The sequence below is a fragment of the Dicentrarchus labrax genome, unplaced genomic scaffold (assembly GCF_905237075.1).
Source record: "Dicentrarchus labrax unplaced genomic scaffold, dlabrax2021, whole genome shotgun sequence".
Lineage (NCBI taxonomy): Eukaryota > Metazoa > Chordata > Actinopteri > Moronidae > Dicentrarchus > Dicentrarchus labrax.
The window spans coordinates 9,845,848-9,864,420 of record NW_026136717.1 but is presented as its reverse complement, the minus strand read 5'-3'; the positions used below and the strand labels follow the sequence as shown (position 1 = coordinate 9,864,420).

Sequence of the window (18,573 nt, the reverse complement as noted above, 5' to 3'; positions counted from 1 at the left end):
TGTGTGACAAGCAGCACAATATTGATGGAGGAGCGGGTCCCCATCATTGCACTGCATTAAAACCTCTGCAGTGAATTAATGTACTATTCCTGATCCAGTAATTAACAATCATTCGGGGGCCATATCCCTTTTCAAGTAATCACTAATTGCAATAAGAATTTCAGTTTCCATTTAAGGCAAGATTACCGATGAGCATGCAATGCAAATCAGCCAACAGTTCTAATTAAGCTCCAATTCCTTTTCTTTCTTTCTGCGTAGACCCTTTGTGAGCACATACAATGTAGAGTTTGTTTCCTCGGCATTACAAAAGACAAATTTTTATCATAATGCTGCAGATAGAGAGCTGTGTAGTGCCCCAAGAAAATGGTTTATGCTTGTGTTTGTTCCATTGATTAGTATGTGTGGTTTATCTTCCCTCTCTTTTTTTCACTTTTTTTTTTTGCATTGTTTATCTCTGTGTTTTTGTGTCTGCATTACTACAGTATGTTTTCTTCTTGGCATGGGGTCATATATTTTCGAACGCTGTATAGACAGTTAATTAATCCATAGAGGGTGTTGCTTTATAAACCACAAATATGCAACTGCATTCACAGTCACAAACAAATCCCTCCCTCTGCACTTTTCTTTATTTAAATTCTATGATAATGATATTGCTGCAATGGACTTTTAGAATACTTAAAAGGATTACATAAAGTCAAATGTCCAGGCACATATACTACATGCATCACTTTTACCCTCTCCCGACATTAGCTACCCGTTTCAGTCCAATTTGCACTACTTGCTGCCATTGTGACAATTCATCAATATCGCAGAACTGAAATGCTGCTTAAAGCTTAAAGATGTCGAATGAGGTTAATGGCATCTTTAAATGCTCCTTTCTTCCACCCGTATGTCCAAATGGAGCAGGGTATTTGCAGACTGCCACCCAATGTGTTAGGATTAATTATCGCCCTCCACAACCCCACCTCACCCTGCAAGTTAAAGATTCAGAGAGGAAATGGCCCTTTTCATGCAAATGAAATTGAATATGTCAGTCAGTATAATTGTGAAAACCGAGCCGTCTTGGACTGGTGTCTCTGCCGAATAGCGGTTCCAACTGAAAGTGGGTTTATTAATGTTCTTCTCTCCACTCTTTGATTCATGCTCTTTAATGGCTTGGCAGATCAAACTTTAGTCTATGGTGGAATCCTGATGATTTGAAATGTTTTGGCCATTGTGAATGAAACCCAGACTCTGATCTATTTGAGAAATGTATTTAAATGCAATGTTTGGCTGTGAGTTAAGCCAATATCAAACACACTTGTAATGAATGCAGATCCGAAAGACGCTCGGAGTTCAGCGTGACGATAGAAAAATATGATGTCATTAGCCCCAGTCCTCAGTCACACAGTCCACTCAATTTATAGTCTGGCCCTGCAACAGGTACTTAAAGTTCACCCTACCCCGCAGAGCAGAAGCTTTTAATTAACTGCTGATTCCACCCAACAAATGAAACAGGGAACGTAATATATGCAAGGTCAATTTAGTTACAGTCTTTTAAAAAGTTTCACTCTCTGTATCATTTCAGGATTTTGTTAAAATGTCCTGTTCTGTTTACTGACCATTCTATTTAAGAATGAGCTTTTCCCGACTTTCAATTAGTTTTCAATTAAGAAGCCCATTCCCATTTGATTTTTTGGTTAATCAGGGAGAAGGTCAAGCACCCTTTAGCCTACCTTTTGTCCAACATCCAGCCTCTCTTCCGTTCTGACCACGGCACCTTTTGTGTAGTGCGGCGAAGCATATCAGTTTCCCTACTCCTGCTATAATAGAGGTGTTCTTGGAGGTTTAATGTTGTTTTGTTTTTCAGTTTACTGCCAGACCTAAAACATTTTCTTTTTGGTATGATATGACACAATACTTTGGTTATGGTCTTAATCCTTAATGTATACATCTACTGCGAGTTAACAGTTTAATCGTTAATCGAGGTTAATCATAGGTCACTGACATTTCTGTGGGATACAATAAAAAGAAGATCAAGTGCAACGTGACTGCTCCAGCGTGGTAATGGCATTTTAGGATAATCACCTAAAACAACGTGATTTATTGATGACTGACCACTTTATTTAAATGGTTGTTATAAAAATCCTCGGAATGGGCCAAAATGTTGTAAAACGATAGTATACAGTAGCAGCAAGAGTAACACATTTCTTTTTCTACATTTGTACCACCCACATTGTTGAAGGCTTCCAATTTCCATTTATGTCTATCCATTAAAAAATATATACTTCTAGTCATGTAACAGTCTGCCCCCTCAGCCCTGTGGACATGGGTGTTCTCAAGAACAGTAAAGGCTTTCAGTCAGCCACCAAATTATTAACATGGCGTTGATCCATGAAAAATAGAGCAAGGGGATGCTATGAAGAGCTTCTTCCTTTCCAGCGGCAGCGAACGAGAACAAGGTTACATAATGGCCTCAAGGGAGAGTAGGCACAGGCCCATGTCACTAACCTTTTAGCTTGTGACAGGCTTTACACTTCTCATTTGTTTGCCGGCGACAGCTTAGCACTGGATTAACAGGTGCCTAGCCACGGTATTAATTCATGTAGATCATGGTTACCTCTCAAAGGAGATGCCAACACACAGCAGAGGTAGCTGGGGCTGGATGGTAGTGCTTTCTACTGAGATTTATTTTATAAGAAAAAAATGAATGAGGCAGGTGAACAATTGACAGATAAATCTTTCCACTTTCTTGTAGCTTTTGTGTTGTAATGGATGCTGTAACGCTCATTGAAAAATCAGGCTTCTATGGTAAAAGGTTTCTTTGTGGCGCATGACTTTGCACAATGTTTGTTCATAGACCATATCTTTTGGTTGCTGTCAAGGTGCTAGTCATGGCATTGTTGGGAGAAAACTGAGGTTTCAATCAGCCTCTGTCTACCTGAAGCTGTACAAGGAGTCTACCAAAATGGATGTTTGTCAGCGGCAGACCTAAAATGGGGGTATGATGGTGATATCAGCGGCCATGTCTGTGAAAACACCATTACCTTCATGTCACGCCTCAATCACTCCCCATTGTGCGATGACTCTCCCCCCACCTTCTTTTCCTCACCTCCAGTGCTGATCTTCGGTACATGTCCTAGCAGTCTATCACATCTGGCGTAGGGAGACGCACCGAGCCGTAATGGATGGCCCCGGAGCGAAAAACAGCCCCAATAGCATATCAATTACCCATCAGCACCCTCTTGGCTGGATACCAATGTGCACCACACCCCAGCCAAGTCAATGAGATAAGGTGCAAATGCAGATATAATGGTGCTTTTTGCCGCGTACAAATTACACAGTGTCAACTCTGCTGCCCACCTGTCGGATCTGTCAGCCGGTGAATGAGAGAGCGATTCTGAGAAGTGTGTATGTGTGGGTTTGTTAATGTCTGCGTGTAAGCAACACCGTGTGTATGTCATGAGGCAATCAGGTGATTTCCCAGACTCATTTTCCCAGTGGAAGCCCAGCTGCTTGCCTGTTTATCTGTTCGCCCTTTTGATTGCTGACCACACATCTTATGTCACCTCTCCACGAATCCTGCAGGTTAATTTGTCCCTCACTCGCAGTGCCCCTGCCGCTGCTGCTGGGCAGTACAATCTGGGAGGGGAAATCGGTTTGCACACAGGCACACGAACAAGCACAATCCCACATTCTCTCACACACACAGATGAGGTGATTCAGATGGTTGGCATTACTGCAGCTGTGTGGCCCCTAATGGCCTGCTGAAGTGATTGATAAAAGGCAAACAGTTGCTCCGCAGGGGGACAGATGGAGCTACACCTCCCACTGAAGCTGGCACTCAAGCTCCAGAGGAAAATCTCCGAGGGGGCCTGACTTAGCACTATGACATTATTGCTATTGAAATTAGACTTGATCATCATGATAAAGCTGGAATGTAAATCTCCCAATCAAAATCTCATCAGGGAGAGACGGGTTCCTTTGATTACTTATCACTTTTTTGTGATTTTTCAGCGGTTGTAATAGAAACGTCAGCTTGAGAGCAGAAACTGATTGTCCGGGTGGGGGGAAAAAGAGGCAAAACAGAACTCAGTTCATGGAATTGAAAGTAAACAGAGAATTGTTGGAATGACTGACAAAGTCTGAATTATACTGGGGAATGATTTTACTTGACAAACTGTAATTCTAAAAATCAAACTGCAGGAACAGGGCTGCAGCTCCCTTCACTATTAGAGGCTGAGTAAATGCTATTGTACAGTTGTAAAACTGCCACAGTAGATGGGAACGTCTATGCCATGTCCACACAAAGCAAACACTGTTCCACTCAGCTATTCTCTCACCTCCATTCGCCTGCATTTTTAACATTTTTATCCTGATTGCCTTTACACTTGACTTGTTGTGCTGAATTGAGGGACCAATTAGGAGCAACAGAATGCTCACATCACTGATCAGAGCATTGCGAGAACCTTATCAGGTGCGTGTCTCATTTGCGTGGGGCACAACTACCGTTCCGATTGGTGGTTTTCTAGAGATTAGTGTCGTCTGTTGCTGAACCGATAGACAAGCTTCTGTTTCTCTGCAACTGTTGAAAAACGTTACAAGAGACAACGGATAGCCACATGATTTATGCCCAGTGGAAAAACACGTAAATAGTGCCATGGGGATTACAGTATGTGTAACGCACCAGTTCACAGACAATCATCCTTTCACACAAATTAGAAATTGCAGTGTGATCAATACAAGACTTTTCCTTCTTTTAAGAACCCCCTCCACTATTAAAAATCACTTACTAGCAACTTAAACATCTCATTACATATTACATTTCAGTAAAACAAGATTCCTTAATAGCTTTCTTTGTAGGCTGTGCTGTGAACAGTTTCTGTACCCTAATACACATTGACAGAATTTGTTAGGACAGTATCAGCAAGTGACCACAATAACACTTTTTACTGTCACAGAAGGAAGAGGCAATCATTTTTTTCTTTCTTTTTTATTTACAGAAGTTTGCAGCCTCAACAACTCTTTTTCAGTCTAAATAACTGACATCCAAACCCAAATGGCTTGCCATATTTCAGAAAAAATAAAACATAAGTGTATTAGCTTTTATTATTTCCGGCCTCCAGTGACTGATCTTAACCCCTTCTTTTGTTTCCCACAAAAATTGTCCTTTTATCCAAGAATTCCTCCCTAAAACTCCCTAAAAAGTCAGCTATCCATCAAAGAGATTATGTAGAAATACTAAAAGAGTCTAGATAAAATGCATCATGCATTCTGCTCCCAAGACCTCCTTACTGATCTCAACAACTGATCATCTGTTTCCACTTGCACAATAAAGTCAGTAGAATGTCTTGTCTTGACCTCCAAAGACAATCCTCTTAACGGCCAGATGCTGAAATCTGCAACTTTGTTACTTTCTAGTGTGTGCCGCTTGATAAGAGAGATTAATTGCTCTGTCTGCGACGCTTAGTATGCTCACTAACTATTTTTGTTATCTTTTATTCTGTTTCTGTCTTTCTCCAGCACCACCAAAGTTTTTAAGAACCCCCAATGACCAAACAGGCGTGCAAGGAGGGGTGGCATCCTTCATCTGCCAAGCTACAGGAGATCCACGGCCGAAGATTGTGTGGAACAAGAAGGGGAAGAAAGTCAGCAACCAGAGATTTGAGGTATTAGGTCTATTGTTCTGATGTAAAATGCTCGACAAAATTGGAATGCTTCTGCACTGCTTTTGGCTCTGCTCGCACATAATCCATTGCACCCCGCTCGCTTGCTTTTCGCCCTGACTTGCCACCACGCATTAGCAGGCTCTAATAATCATGCTGGCCAGGCCTTTAAACATGCTTGCGTTTTAATGAGGAAGTATACAAAAGATCTTGGGACAGATTTGTAATTAAATAAAAGACAAAAAGAAAAGTAATTGGATAGAAGAAAAAACTACTTGTGGTGTGACCCAGATACCTACATTAGCATCATGCCACATTTGCCAGCTTTATGTAAAGTGAAAGAGGCAGCAGCGCTTTCACTTCGAAATATCCTTTTGCTTTGTGGCATCTTTATCTAAATGCATGTCCTACCCTCCTTATTTTGGCTGAAGCTTTGATTTCTGGTCAGCTTTAATCTGCACTTCGGCTCAATACCCATGAGAAATAACACATCATTGCAGAACACTGATAAGATTTCTATTAATTTCTGTGTCAGTCCTCGGGACTATCATGGTGTCATTTTTTTTTTTTTTTTCTAGATGCCATATTTGCTTGCTAGTGCACAGCAGCAATGGCTTAACGGAGCTCGGAGACCTCTTCCCGCCTCTTCTTTGCGTCTCATAACCACAGAAATCTAATCTTATCAGAGTTCATCGCGTTTGCATTGCACGTTGTGCTGAATGCTAACACACTAGTTTTCATTCCCTGGTTGCCTCACAGGGGTTGCTGGCTGCCACCATTCCGTGCCCATTCAATCATGCACTGCCGCCTCATCCTCTAACAAAAACCCATTTCCTTTTAGAAGTCTAACAACTTCCTTTCTAATTTGTTATTTTGGCTTTGACTAAGAAAGGAGGCTGTTTCTTTACCATCATATGCTGAAAGCTTGTCTGCCACCACCGCTGTACCGCTTGGCCAATTAAATGTTGAAGTGTTTTATTAACTAACACATGCAGATATATTGTGAACTCTAAAAATGTTTGTAGGCCTCTGTGTGTTTGTGTGTGTGTGCGTGTATGTGCGTGCGTGCGAGTGAGTGTGTGTGAAGTCGAGGTCTCAGGCCTATTTTTATTGAAATCTACCTCTATGCTTAAAAGAGATTGAGTTATGACACAGGGCTTTCTAAAATCAGTGAGTATACAACATGTAGCATGCAAAAAATAGCTGAATAAGCTACAACAAACACCTGTTTGTGAGCATTTTATGTGTCGTTCGTCTAATACAGTCGGTCCTGTCTTTTGTACCACTATCTCACCTCATGGTACAACTGTCCGTAACCGTTTATCAAGCCACTTATAACTGTTTGTGCTTGTTTCTGTCCCATTGACACAATCCAGTGTGATGCATTTCTTAAGGGATAGAATGTTAACTTTAAGAGTGGGACACATTCAGATTTAAAATTCACTCAATAACCCGATATCGAAAATGTTCTGACCAAGTTAACCTTCCCCATTCTTAAAGTTAGTCAGCCGCATCGATTATTTTACCGATTACTGCATAAGTTAAACTATACATCAGATCTAGCTCATTTACTAGAAGACAGCATGTCTGAACACATAGCAAATTCATCTAGTACATACCCACAACAAAAATGCTAAACTACTTATATTCTCAGTCTACATATTATCTATAAGCATTCTAATACTGCAGAGATCCTGAAGTTACTTTTTGTACACGTACAGTACATAACCACAATACACACAAAATCACTTGGCTTGAATGTAAGGTAGGCAGCTTTTGTTTCTGTCATAGGAAGCACATTGTGTCAGTCCCCATCAGTGTTGTTAGCCAAATGTCCTCGACAGTGTTGTTAATTCTTTGTCTGCAGAAGGTCCCTCACCCATTGTGGACCAAAAAATCTCCTTTAACATTATCCTGTCTCTCGCACCTGCAGGTGATTGAGTTCGACGACGGCTCTGGTTCAGTGCTAAGAATTCAGCCATTGCGCACGCCCCGAGATGAAGCCATATATGAATGCGTCGCCTCCAACAGTGTTGGAGAGACGAGCGCTACCACCAGACTCACTGTTTTACGTGGTAGGTCCTTCTCAACAGCCCCAAAAGAAAAAAAAAAAACACACGACTAACATGCCCTTTTTCTCCCAGCTAACCCAGGTAAGCTTGAATTCACTTGTTTTATGTCTGTCCTGTCCTCTTTTCTTTGTTTTTCACTGTCGCGCTGCACAGTCAGACCCAATTAGGGACTCTGGTTACACTCACGTTGTGTATTCTAACTTGATAAGATTTAGTCCATTAGCCATTTAGCCAAGTAAGTTTCCGTTTCTAAGTGACTTAAGTCATTTGCATACAGATTCCTGACACAATAATTAAGATGCCAGTTACATTATGCAAATAGCCATCCATTCCTAGCCTGCGGTGGTTTAATGGAAAAGCTCAGCAATAATTTTCAAATCAGTCATTTTTCATCTCTGCACTTCAGCTTTGATATCCGTTTGACCGTGTAGAAAACATGGCAAGTATTCTCGTATGATTAACAAGCATGTATTGTTTATATGGTAGTATTCCCTGCCCAGGTTGCCCAATGCCAGTATCTTTCAGCGACCGGCAACTGTTAATAGCCAGAGCTCCTCTACACAAACATGTGTGACAAACCAGGCGGGAAAGGTCAGCCACTTTGTTTACGTCCTGTGAGCTGCGAGAATAAAAGTCAGATGACAAATATCAAGTTGGTTGACAGTGCCGCTTTCATAATAAGCACAAAATTTTATCTTGATTACACAAAACATTCCATTCAAAGGCAAATATGTGGTAACCCTGAGCTCAAAAGGCTGCGTAATATCTCTCTAAAACATGACTTGTTTGCCTGTGAATGGAGAAAATGGCTTTAGAAAAAAGCCTTGGGCTGCCTGAATGAGGTGTGCTCTATTATGTGCCACAATTACACAACATGGCAAATGAGTTCCTATTGAGAGGGGTGCTTCCATCCTATAGAAAAAAAGCTGGCTCTGCGAGAGACTGAAGCCCCCCCCGCTTCTTATCTCACCAATGAGCCAACAAAAGGCCCTTTGCACTGTCTCCAGAGTCCGATTGAAAGAGAAAGGTGGCACGTTCACATGCAGCTCTCTCCTGTTTACTCTGGAGCACAAAGTGAGAGTGTGTGTGCACGCGCACGTCTGTGTGCGCTCTCACATGCAATATGCACACTTCCTGTTCGTTCCTGCTCTGTCTCTATCTCTGTTTTTCCCCTACACACACACACACACACACACACACACACACACACACACACACACACACACACACACACACACACACACACACACACACACACACACACACACACACACACACACACACACACACACACACACACACACCAAGATAGCTGAGGAACGGGTATAGAAGCTGCTCTTCCCGGCTCCACGGCCTAGCATTAGCATGTTTATTACCATTTCCATTTTGCTCTTCTGCTCTCTCTCCTTTTCCATCAATGTATTGAAGGTGAGGAGAGGCCTATCACGGACCAAAAAAAACAGGAAAGAGCTTTTTCTTTCTCGGCTTTGGTGCGCTCGCCATCCTTACAATGCCTCCTGTGGATACATATAAACCCAAAATATTGCCACTGTAAATGATCTGCAAGATTTTTATATCAATCTATCTACATTTCACTACCCTTGCTATGACACAGCAGGGATTCAACCTATACCCAGTTGAGCATTTTCTATTTGCTAGACATCTGGTGTCTGGTAGGTCTTAGCAAGGAAATGTATTGTTACGCACTCTGGAAGCGGTGCCTTTAAAAAGCAAATAATGAATAAATGAACTGACTAATCATTACAAGCAGTGCTAGCAGTCACAGCTTGACAGACAAAGAAAAGGAAGCGAGAGAGAAAATCGAATATAAACAATGATGCCACAGTGCTGGCCACAGACAAGGATATCAAGGCTTACTATAATACAATAAACTCTAGCAAGCCATTTAATTTAAGTCTTTGCCTTAAGTTGTAGACATCCATAATACAGCGATTTCCTTCTTTTTCAAAGACCCAACCTAAAGATGACTTTGACTTTCGAAAAGCTGGGAGAAAGCTGGCAGTGCACTGGGATGGCAGTGTACTGTATGAGGTAACACAAGGTTACCTCAGAGATGCATTATATATTATTTAGGCGACCAAAAAGCGCCCTGCTTTTACTACTTCATACAGTACAATAAATACAGCACTGCTGGTTTGCTACTCATCATTCCACATGACATAAAGTGCAGTCTGAAAAATGCAACTGCACATTTTTTTTAAGTCTGGTCTGTCACCATGACTGGCAAAAATGATTTCTTTTCTCCTTTGGCCCTTTTAGTGGAGATACAGAAAACTTCCACACAAGATGTTGTGCAGGATTGGAGAGATAAATAAATAAGCAAAAAAAGATAAGTGATACTACACCAGGCCTAATACATACAAAGTGACTGTTCGTTTAGTTCATTTGGGCTCCAATGGTCTGTGGAAACGACTGCAAAGCATCTGTTGTGGGAAGCTCGCCACAGGGGGTGATGCCTAATTCCATGAAGGAAAAGCACATTGTTGTAATTGCCATGCTATGAGGAGAGGGGATTCGAGGTGACAAATCCAAAGTACTGGGGGATATTAGTATTCGGAAGGGCCTCTAACTTGATGGGAAGCGCCATTAGTAATGAACTTCCAGGCTTAGAGAAGCGATTTGCATGAAAGGCGAACCCTGAAACGTAATGATGTTCCGAGTCAAATCTGCCAGGCCACGGCATGACGTACGCGTTCCCTTAGTACACTTTTTTTTTTAAAACTCTGTTTTGATTAACTGTGAGATGACCTGACTCATATGCTACTCGTGTCTTTGAATTAAGGTCGTCTTGATTTGCTTTGTAATTGAGAATGACAAGAAGGGATTGAGGAAAGAAGGAACAGCACATTTTGGGTGTCATGTCTGGAATATGATTTCAGTGAAGTGGTATTTGATCTCATTTATGGATATGCCTCTGTAAGAGCTTCTCACAAGGATGTCTGTCACTAGACAATTAGTACAGTTTGATTTCTTTCTCACACACTTTTAAAACCATAAGTAAACAAAATAAATACCAGAAAATTTAGGCACAGCACCTCACAGGTTCTAGACTTTCTACCAGCAGTAGTTCCAGCAGAATGGTGTGTGGATTTGAGTGCTGTAGTTCATGATTCAGGCATGATTAAGGATTTATATTGCATCCTCATACTCCCATTATGCTGTCAACAGCCATTTCCTGTGCCCCACACACAAGTGTGCAAACTTATGCAGCTGTGCACAACTTGACAGTGGGAGCGGAAAATGGGAAGCCGCTCTCCTGTGACGGAAAAACAGAATGCATCATTTCCATTTGTATGGAATGGTGCAATGGCACAGTCAAAGCCGTGTAGCCGAGACGGATCTTTCCACATACAATGAAAGGGCTGCTACATGATCAGTGATTATTCATAGACAATGCATGCACTCCGCTCTTTGTCACTGTTATGAGAAAAAAAAAAGGTCTGTGCAGTTAATAAAAGACACCAAAAGCTGAATTATTTATATTCCATGCCTAGTATACTGATATCCATAAGATGCTGGTCAATGTAAACGGTGTGTACCCGCCTGCATAGCACTAACCCGTTGAAAATTGTGAGGAGTGACTGATAAGAGTAATTTAAAACGTACCTTAATGCTCATTCCTAACCATCGTTTTTCATCTGTGTGCACCATTTTCTCTATGCATAATGCCTTCCCTCTAACAAGTACTGAGTGAGAAATGAACAAAAGCTGGTCTGCATGCTCAAATTGCTTAGCAAGATAAATGCTGTGTCAGCTGTCTCGGACTGTCGGAGCAAGGGATGCAGTAGGGATGAAGCAAGTGACCATTCTAAAATTACTGTGCTTGTGATCAGTGGCTTGAAAAAAGGAGAGTAGGGGGCCAGCAGCGACCATACAATTCTCTGATTTACTGGCAGGAGCTCTATAGATGGCAAGACCTGGGCCGCCACATGGAACGCTCAATTTTGTAAGAAAAATAAATTTTTCCTCCAGAAAATGGTGCTGTGGAAACATGCTGACTCACTGTAATGGGTTTAAGTCTTTTGTTGAATATAAAAAGAAGATAATCTAAACTTCTTGGAACAGCATTTTTAGGTCTATTGGAATTGTATAACTCAAGTGGTCGGTCCACTTGATGCTAATATATCCTTCAGTATGTAGGACTATTACACTTGCTTGTCCTTGTCACTGTGGACTAGTGTTTCAGAAACTAGTAGTGTTTTAGCAGGTTTTCCATGTGAATAAGTAGTCATTCATTATTATTTGCAGGACATTTCTATCAGAAACCGACATGTGGAATCAACTACACAGACCATCAATTATCTTCTTGTCCATTAGATGTTTCATAAAATATCCATATAGGCAGAGTTATTGCTTGGAATTTGTCCAATACCGACTTGATGCTACTCTCCCCACAATTCCCATTTTCACTCTCTCATACGTCACAGAAATGGAGCACATGATGACAAGTTATTCATTATTGTAATTAAAAAGATGGAGATGGACTGTCCTCACAGAAATTGATCTCATCCTAGAAAATAAATAAATAAATAACCCCCCCCAGTCCTCCTTATATCTTACTGCGTGGTTAACCGTGGGAGCATAATCAGTATCTGTATGTATGTAGTATGCAGGATGATTTAAGACAAAATTGCTGCCAACAAGATGGATGTTGGATTTTTTTAGTCTGCATAGCGCGTGAGAAAACATCTGCTTGAGCCACAAAGGCACTTGGACTGTACTCTGAACATGATAGATAACTTTGCACATGTTGTGGCTCTGTATTTGTTTTAATAAAAGTAAACACAGCCTCCTGAATTAATAATTATTGATTCAGACAAATGAGGAATGTGTTTTTCTGTTGTTTTTTTCCCCCTCACTGGCCTTACCTGCCAAGCTATCCACAGATACTTTACAGTACTTCCAGGGCAATTAGGGGACGAGTGATTTTAAAATGCAAATTGCTTCTTACATCTTATGGAAGTACACTTGAAAGATAAATAATAAAATATTGTAAGGAAAGGTTAGACACTTGAAAAGATCTAATCAAAATCATTGATGTGAATATATATAAATATAACATAAATGTACACATGCATGATGAACTAGTATCCAAACTTGTGCACATAACATAACACACTATATATAGAAGAAAATTAAACATTTTTAATCAGGAATATCCCATTGGCTTGACCTGATGGGACACAAGGTCATAAAACTAAGAGTGCATAAGTCTGAGCCAGGTAGTCGAGGGGTGCTAATGTTAGTAGCTTTGATCCTAGCTGCACTCAAAAGTCATTTTCTACTAGATTAATTGGGTACTGCAGGGTCATCCTTAATGCATCTAATGATCTTGAGAAACTTTTCAAGCCGTGTAAGGCTGTTCGCTAATTACAACCAAACAACTCTGGACTGAGCAAAAAGTGATGTGGCAAGAATTGATTTTTGGGTGTAATTAGTTGTCTTTACATTATTACATTCAGTACAGCAAAGACAAGTGTGGTGACTAATTAGATGTTTTATGTTTGCTTGAAAGGAAAGGGGGTGGGACAAAACCTTACATATTCTCATTGCAAGTTACAGCGGCTGTAAACCCAGCTGTCAAATCTCAAAACATGTGGCCTCAATAAAGTCATTTCCATAATAAAATAATGCCACCCACTGCCTGCTGTGACACCCATCGTCTCCCGCACTCACTTTTGGGGAGAATGTCTGTCTGCTAAATTTGAAAAGCCTGATATAACCCCCGTTTTCCATTAGGGCTCTTTGAGAGGCAAGAGGTCCTCTCTGCAGGATGTTAGCAAGCATGAATAATCTCTATACTCCCGTCTCCTGTCGCAAGCTTTTAGCTGTATCAATAATTGAAATGGCTGGTGTTAGGTTTTTCCTTTCTTCAGAGGAAGTGAACTTGTATGAAGTCAGTTTCTTCAGACATTTATACCGCACGTCTTCCAGAGTACTCGCCTGAGTGTGATGATACCATGTTCAAATGGCAGTGACCCATAAAGATATCTGCCACTGTCATGCACAAAATGCCAAAAGTGATTAAAGTTCAGAGGATTTTGTGGAAGCTTTCTGACAGCTGGTGGGATGCTTTCTTGCTAGTGAAGTAATACACATCACCAATACACAAATGATATGCCTAGTGGCAATCCAAGCCAAGGTATTAGAAATGCCCGTTTGATCAAACTGACCCGCCTGCTTCTCAATGTATAGTACATGAAGGTTAATGAAGCAACTCAGTGTCTCACAGTTTCGCCTTCTGTCTTTTTTCCTGCCCAGTAGGAGGACTCACCTGGTTGCTGATAGTCTCCTGAGCCCGTGCTGGCTCCAGCTTCTGGCCTTTATCGGCTGAAATAAAAATAAATGCATCATCTTAAATAGTTGATGATAAATAATGACACCCAAACATATACATTATTAAACTCTGAACCATCCAGGATCATATATTCATCCCAAGTGGGCGGTAAGAGGGTAAATATACAATGAATAAGCCTGAAACATAAAAACAGAACAGATGTCTGGCTGTATATGCATCAAAGTGACAGGAGTGTCTGTGAGAATGGAGGTGTCTCTAAGGAGAAGGTAGTGTGTGGTTGTTTATATATTTTCTGCCACGTCCTCTTTATTTGTGGATGCTTAATGCACTCAAGGGGATCAAATGAGGGTTGATGGACTGTTAAGAAAAAGATTAAAAAAAGAAGAAGAGGCTTCCTAAGGTGCATCTCATGGAGCTGAGAGAGAGAGTATGCAACATCCATTTTAGCTTTGTGTTTGGCAAATAGCTCAAAGCATTGTCAAATAGTTGTCTCCCTCCTACTATGAATTTTACTAATAATAAAAGGGAAAAAATGCTGATGGCAGATAAGATGACGAGAGCGGGACTTTTTTTTTCTTCTTCTCCCCGACTCTAAAAAGAAAAAAAAAAAAAAAAAAATGGGGAACTGTTTTCTGAAGTAAATGGAATCATTGCTCAAGGTAACAACCAGCAAATGGAATATGCAAAGTGAAATCCTGAAGAGGGTGGGAGAGGGACAGAAGGCAAAGAAGGCGGGAGACAGACAAAGACAGATCGAGGGAGAGTCTTTAACATCAGGCATCTTTTAAAGTCTCCGATGGGCCGAGGCTGGATCGAGGCAGATAAAATCGTGAGGAAGGCGAACGCAAAAGACAATGGGAGTGTGGAAGAAAGACACGATTGTAGGTAGAGGAGGTCTTGAAATCTCCCCACCTTCCCCCTAGGTGATCTTTACTCTGAGCGGTACATCTGGCTGAGCTGACGTGTAGTCTGTAAAGCAAGAAGAAGGGGTGGGGGGGGCATCTGAGCGTAAATGGAGCTTTGTGCCTGGCTTCCTGCCTGCCTTGCTGCTTGCCCAGCCAGGCCTGTAGAGAAAGGCCCCCTCTTCGCCCTTCCTGCTTCATCTCTCCTTTTCATCTCTCTCTTTACCCATCCATTTTAGCACTACCCCTAAGGGGCAACTGACACTAACACTCACTCTCTGCTTTCATTCTCTTCCTCCCACTCCCTTCGCTTATGTTGTAAATGGAGGAATATCACAGCTAATCCGTCATGTTTATGAATGACATGGGGCCTAGGGAGAGTTGGGGCGCCTTGCCAGAAGTGGCGTACATCTCTGTTGCATGCCCTCTGCTTGGCTGATCCAATCTGCCCCGGCAGCGATGGCCATAAAAAATGTCTATGGGGGATGGCAGGCTTGGAGGAACATTAGGCGGGGTCATTTTAAAGCGTAACTCCAGCCGTTTCTGACCTGGATCCCGTTTCTCCGCCACTTTCTGTCAAATTCTACCCGAATTCCAACCAAAATCCCAACAGCTGCTTCTCTATGGAGCTAGTGTAAGGCCTACTAATACAAAGGGAGTTGTCGACTCTCCAGAAATCTATCCCAAAAGCATTGCATAATTGTCAACAACATGCCTACTTCCTTTGTAGCGATACATGGAAATTTCCACTGTGCTTTCTGTCTTGGGACATGAACGGTGAAAAGTAATTATTTTCTCATAGGTAGTGTATGATCCACGATGTAGAGTTATACAGCTAGTTTTCCAATGTCATTCAGAATGAGGAACGGCTTGAATTGTTCATCTGTGAAGGTTTTTTCTGGGGGAAAAAAGGCCTGATGATTAATAGATTGACTCTACAATGGTTTCCTCATAATCTCAGGCATTAGGCGAGGGGTTTTAATGACAAATAAGCAGCATTCAATTAATTATACAATCTCAAAGGGGATTTATGGAAGAAACAATCAGTGCAGGGCAAAGGGGGAGAGGATGCTATTTTTCACTGAGACAGAGAGCCATGAACTACAGGTTACGAGAGCGTTCTATGCCTTCACCTTCCTCCTCATATATTTTGTTCCAACGTTCATCATCGCAGAAGTCTTAAGGAGCACACAGGATAGTATTTCACAACCCATTCCTAATTTGCTCCTTTAGGCAACAAGGGTAAAATAAAATTTTAGTGGGTACTAGAGGGTCCCTTGTTGTCTGTCCTTGGGCTTTAGCAGTTTTCTGAAAGAGACAGTATTTGTTCAGCAAATCACCAAACTAACTTTATTGAGGTACCGAACTAGTGAGACTTAATGCCACTTTGTGGTGGAGTGGGCCTGTTCCTCTTAAAACTCTATTACAGTAAATTGGAATTAGCCGTTTGAGCCAACTGTGGCATATTCACAGTAATATTCATTAGCGCGCTCTATACCTGTAGAATCAACTAATGAACTAAACCAAGGCATATTTCCATCAGCTTAACTCTTACTGCTTATTTCTGCAGCACTAAAGTACCCAATTTTTCACTGCACAAAATTACAGTATACTGGGGAACTTTTTTTTCTGTGACACATTCAGCAGACACATGCAGACAAACACACAAAATTAGAGGGGCCGCTAACAGAATTCTCTAAGCTACCCACTGCATCGCTGTTACAAAAACTGACATACATTTGTGTCCTCAGTGGAGATAAAAGGATCATCGGGTTTCATAGCAAACATGAACTCTCCAGCACTCTGCTAGATACAACAGGATTAGTTCTGACCTGAAAGTCTTGCACAGACACATTTGTAAACCTAAACTGGAAGGCAATCATGCCTTGCCACTTAACATTTTCTCATATCAGTTTGTCTAAGGCTTCGGAGCATAAAGGACTGTGGCCCCAGGCATATAATTGGGATGTGCTCTCACATTTGAGCTCCTCTTGAGTCTTTTCCAGCCTGGGCAATCATAAAAACCACATCAGTCCAGACACATGCCATGTTTTAAAACAATTTGAAGGTTGACTCAGAGTTCACTAGTCTGTGAATTCTTAAAAAACAACTGCTGAAGGTGAATTTTAAGAATTCTTTCCCACCACACACTAGTGTGTGCCTTATTAGACGGAAGTGCTGAGCATTTTGTTTTCCATTATTGGATTAGTTAAGCAATATCTACCTTGTGCAGGTGCCAGGAGGCTTATTTGGGAAATCTGGCTCAAAGGAAGCTCTAGGGGGAAAACCTAATCTTATTTAGACTGGACAACATATGTGCCAAACAGCACTGGGATGTATCAATGAGATAAATACAGGCTTTAGATTCTCTGAGGGCATTTAGGGAAAAACCTGACGTCTCAATTTGTAATTTCTTCTATTTGCTCAGCAATGATGCACATGTGCTTTTATACTCTGCATGCTTGTCTGACTTGTTGGCTTCTAAATGAATGGCTATACCTGCCAGTCATGAATGATACTTGACGCTTTTAGTATTAAGGGTCACAAGTGAGTGTTTGCATCTAATCCAGGTCTAGGTCTAGATACTGTAGCTCCTTTGTAAAGCAGTAACATTAGTAGGAACCAAGTTAAGCACAGAAAGAATATATATATTTTTTACCAGATCTAGTAAATTACATATCAATGCCTGTTTTTTTTCAGTGAAAATAGGAAATAAGAGATATAAGCTAGACAAAATATGAATATGTCCTGGTCCCATGGTCAAAAAAATCATGTGGGGACAAGTTTCACCTCTACAAAAGTTTATGGGCAGAATGATGGATGCAGTGTTGAGTAAAGCAACTCTGTCTGAGTCCAAGTTTGAGATAGTTTAACCAAGCTGCAGGTAGCTGATAAAGCAAAGGGTGGGCTCAGATTTAGAACCCGTCAATCATTAGGTGCTAGATTGTAAAAGTACACCTTTTTCCACAGCGTCAAGTGTACCTTGTAAGTAGAGCAAGGAAATCAGCAACGATGTGGGTGAAAGTAGTGAAACATTAGAGGGAGGTAAAAGAGGAAAATAGAACAGATGCCGTCATAGAATTGGCACAAAATGGAATTGCTGTCTGCCTTTGTTAATCAAGAGCTCTTACGTTTGGTTGAGTAATTTTGTTTGTGTGAAAACAAAAGCATAATTAACAGTTCCCTCTCCCATGCCAAAGGCAAAAAAAAATAATTGAATACGTCAGTTGAACAAGACCCGAACAGAACATTTTGTTGAAGAGGATTCAGGTCGTCTCTGAACGGATGTATTAACTAGGCTTGCAACAATTTTTTAGAGAACTGTAAACAAATTATAATGGACAATGTTTCAGTGTTAATGTGTTCCAAATCAGCAACCTCATTTTGGAAAAAAAAAAAGTTTGTGCCACAAAGACCAAATGTCTTGCTCTCAGAGACTCTTGGTTAAATATATCTGTCTCAAATTTTGATTTTCTGTGAGTCACTCCTGCAAGTCTTTCATCTTTTACCTTAAATTGTGTGCATGGAATTCCTTTCCTTTCCTCCTAATTACCTTTTACTAGTTTATAAAAAACACCAAGTCCTAATTCAATCTAGGTCAGCTAATGCATTAGCAAGCCATGAAACAAGCCAAT

The 18,573-nt window shown here is 41.1% G+C and overlaps 1 protein-coding gene across 40 annotated transcripts in view; it reads left to right on the top strand.

The window, feature by feature from the left end:
• LOC127379623 (receptor-type tyrosine-protein phosphatase delta) overlaps positions 1 to 18,573 on the top strand; it is a 353,106-nt gene that overhangs the window by 278,006 nt on the left and 56,527 nt on the right. For all 40 annotated transcript variants that reach the window (XM_051429470.1, XM_051429457.1, XM_051429468.1 and 37 more), the window contains 2 exons: positions 5,503 to 5,648; positions 7,579 to 7,720. In XM_051429470.1, coding sequence (XP_051285430.1) covers positions 5,503 to 5,648; positions 7,579 to 7,720 — 288 coding nt within the window. The remainder of the gene's footprint in view (positions 1 to 5,502; positions 5,649 to 7,578; positions 7,721 to 18,573) is intronic.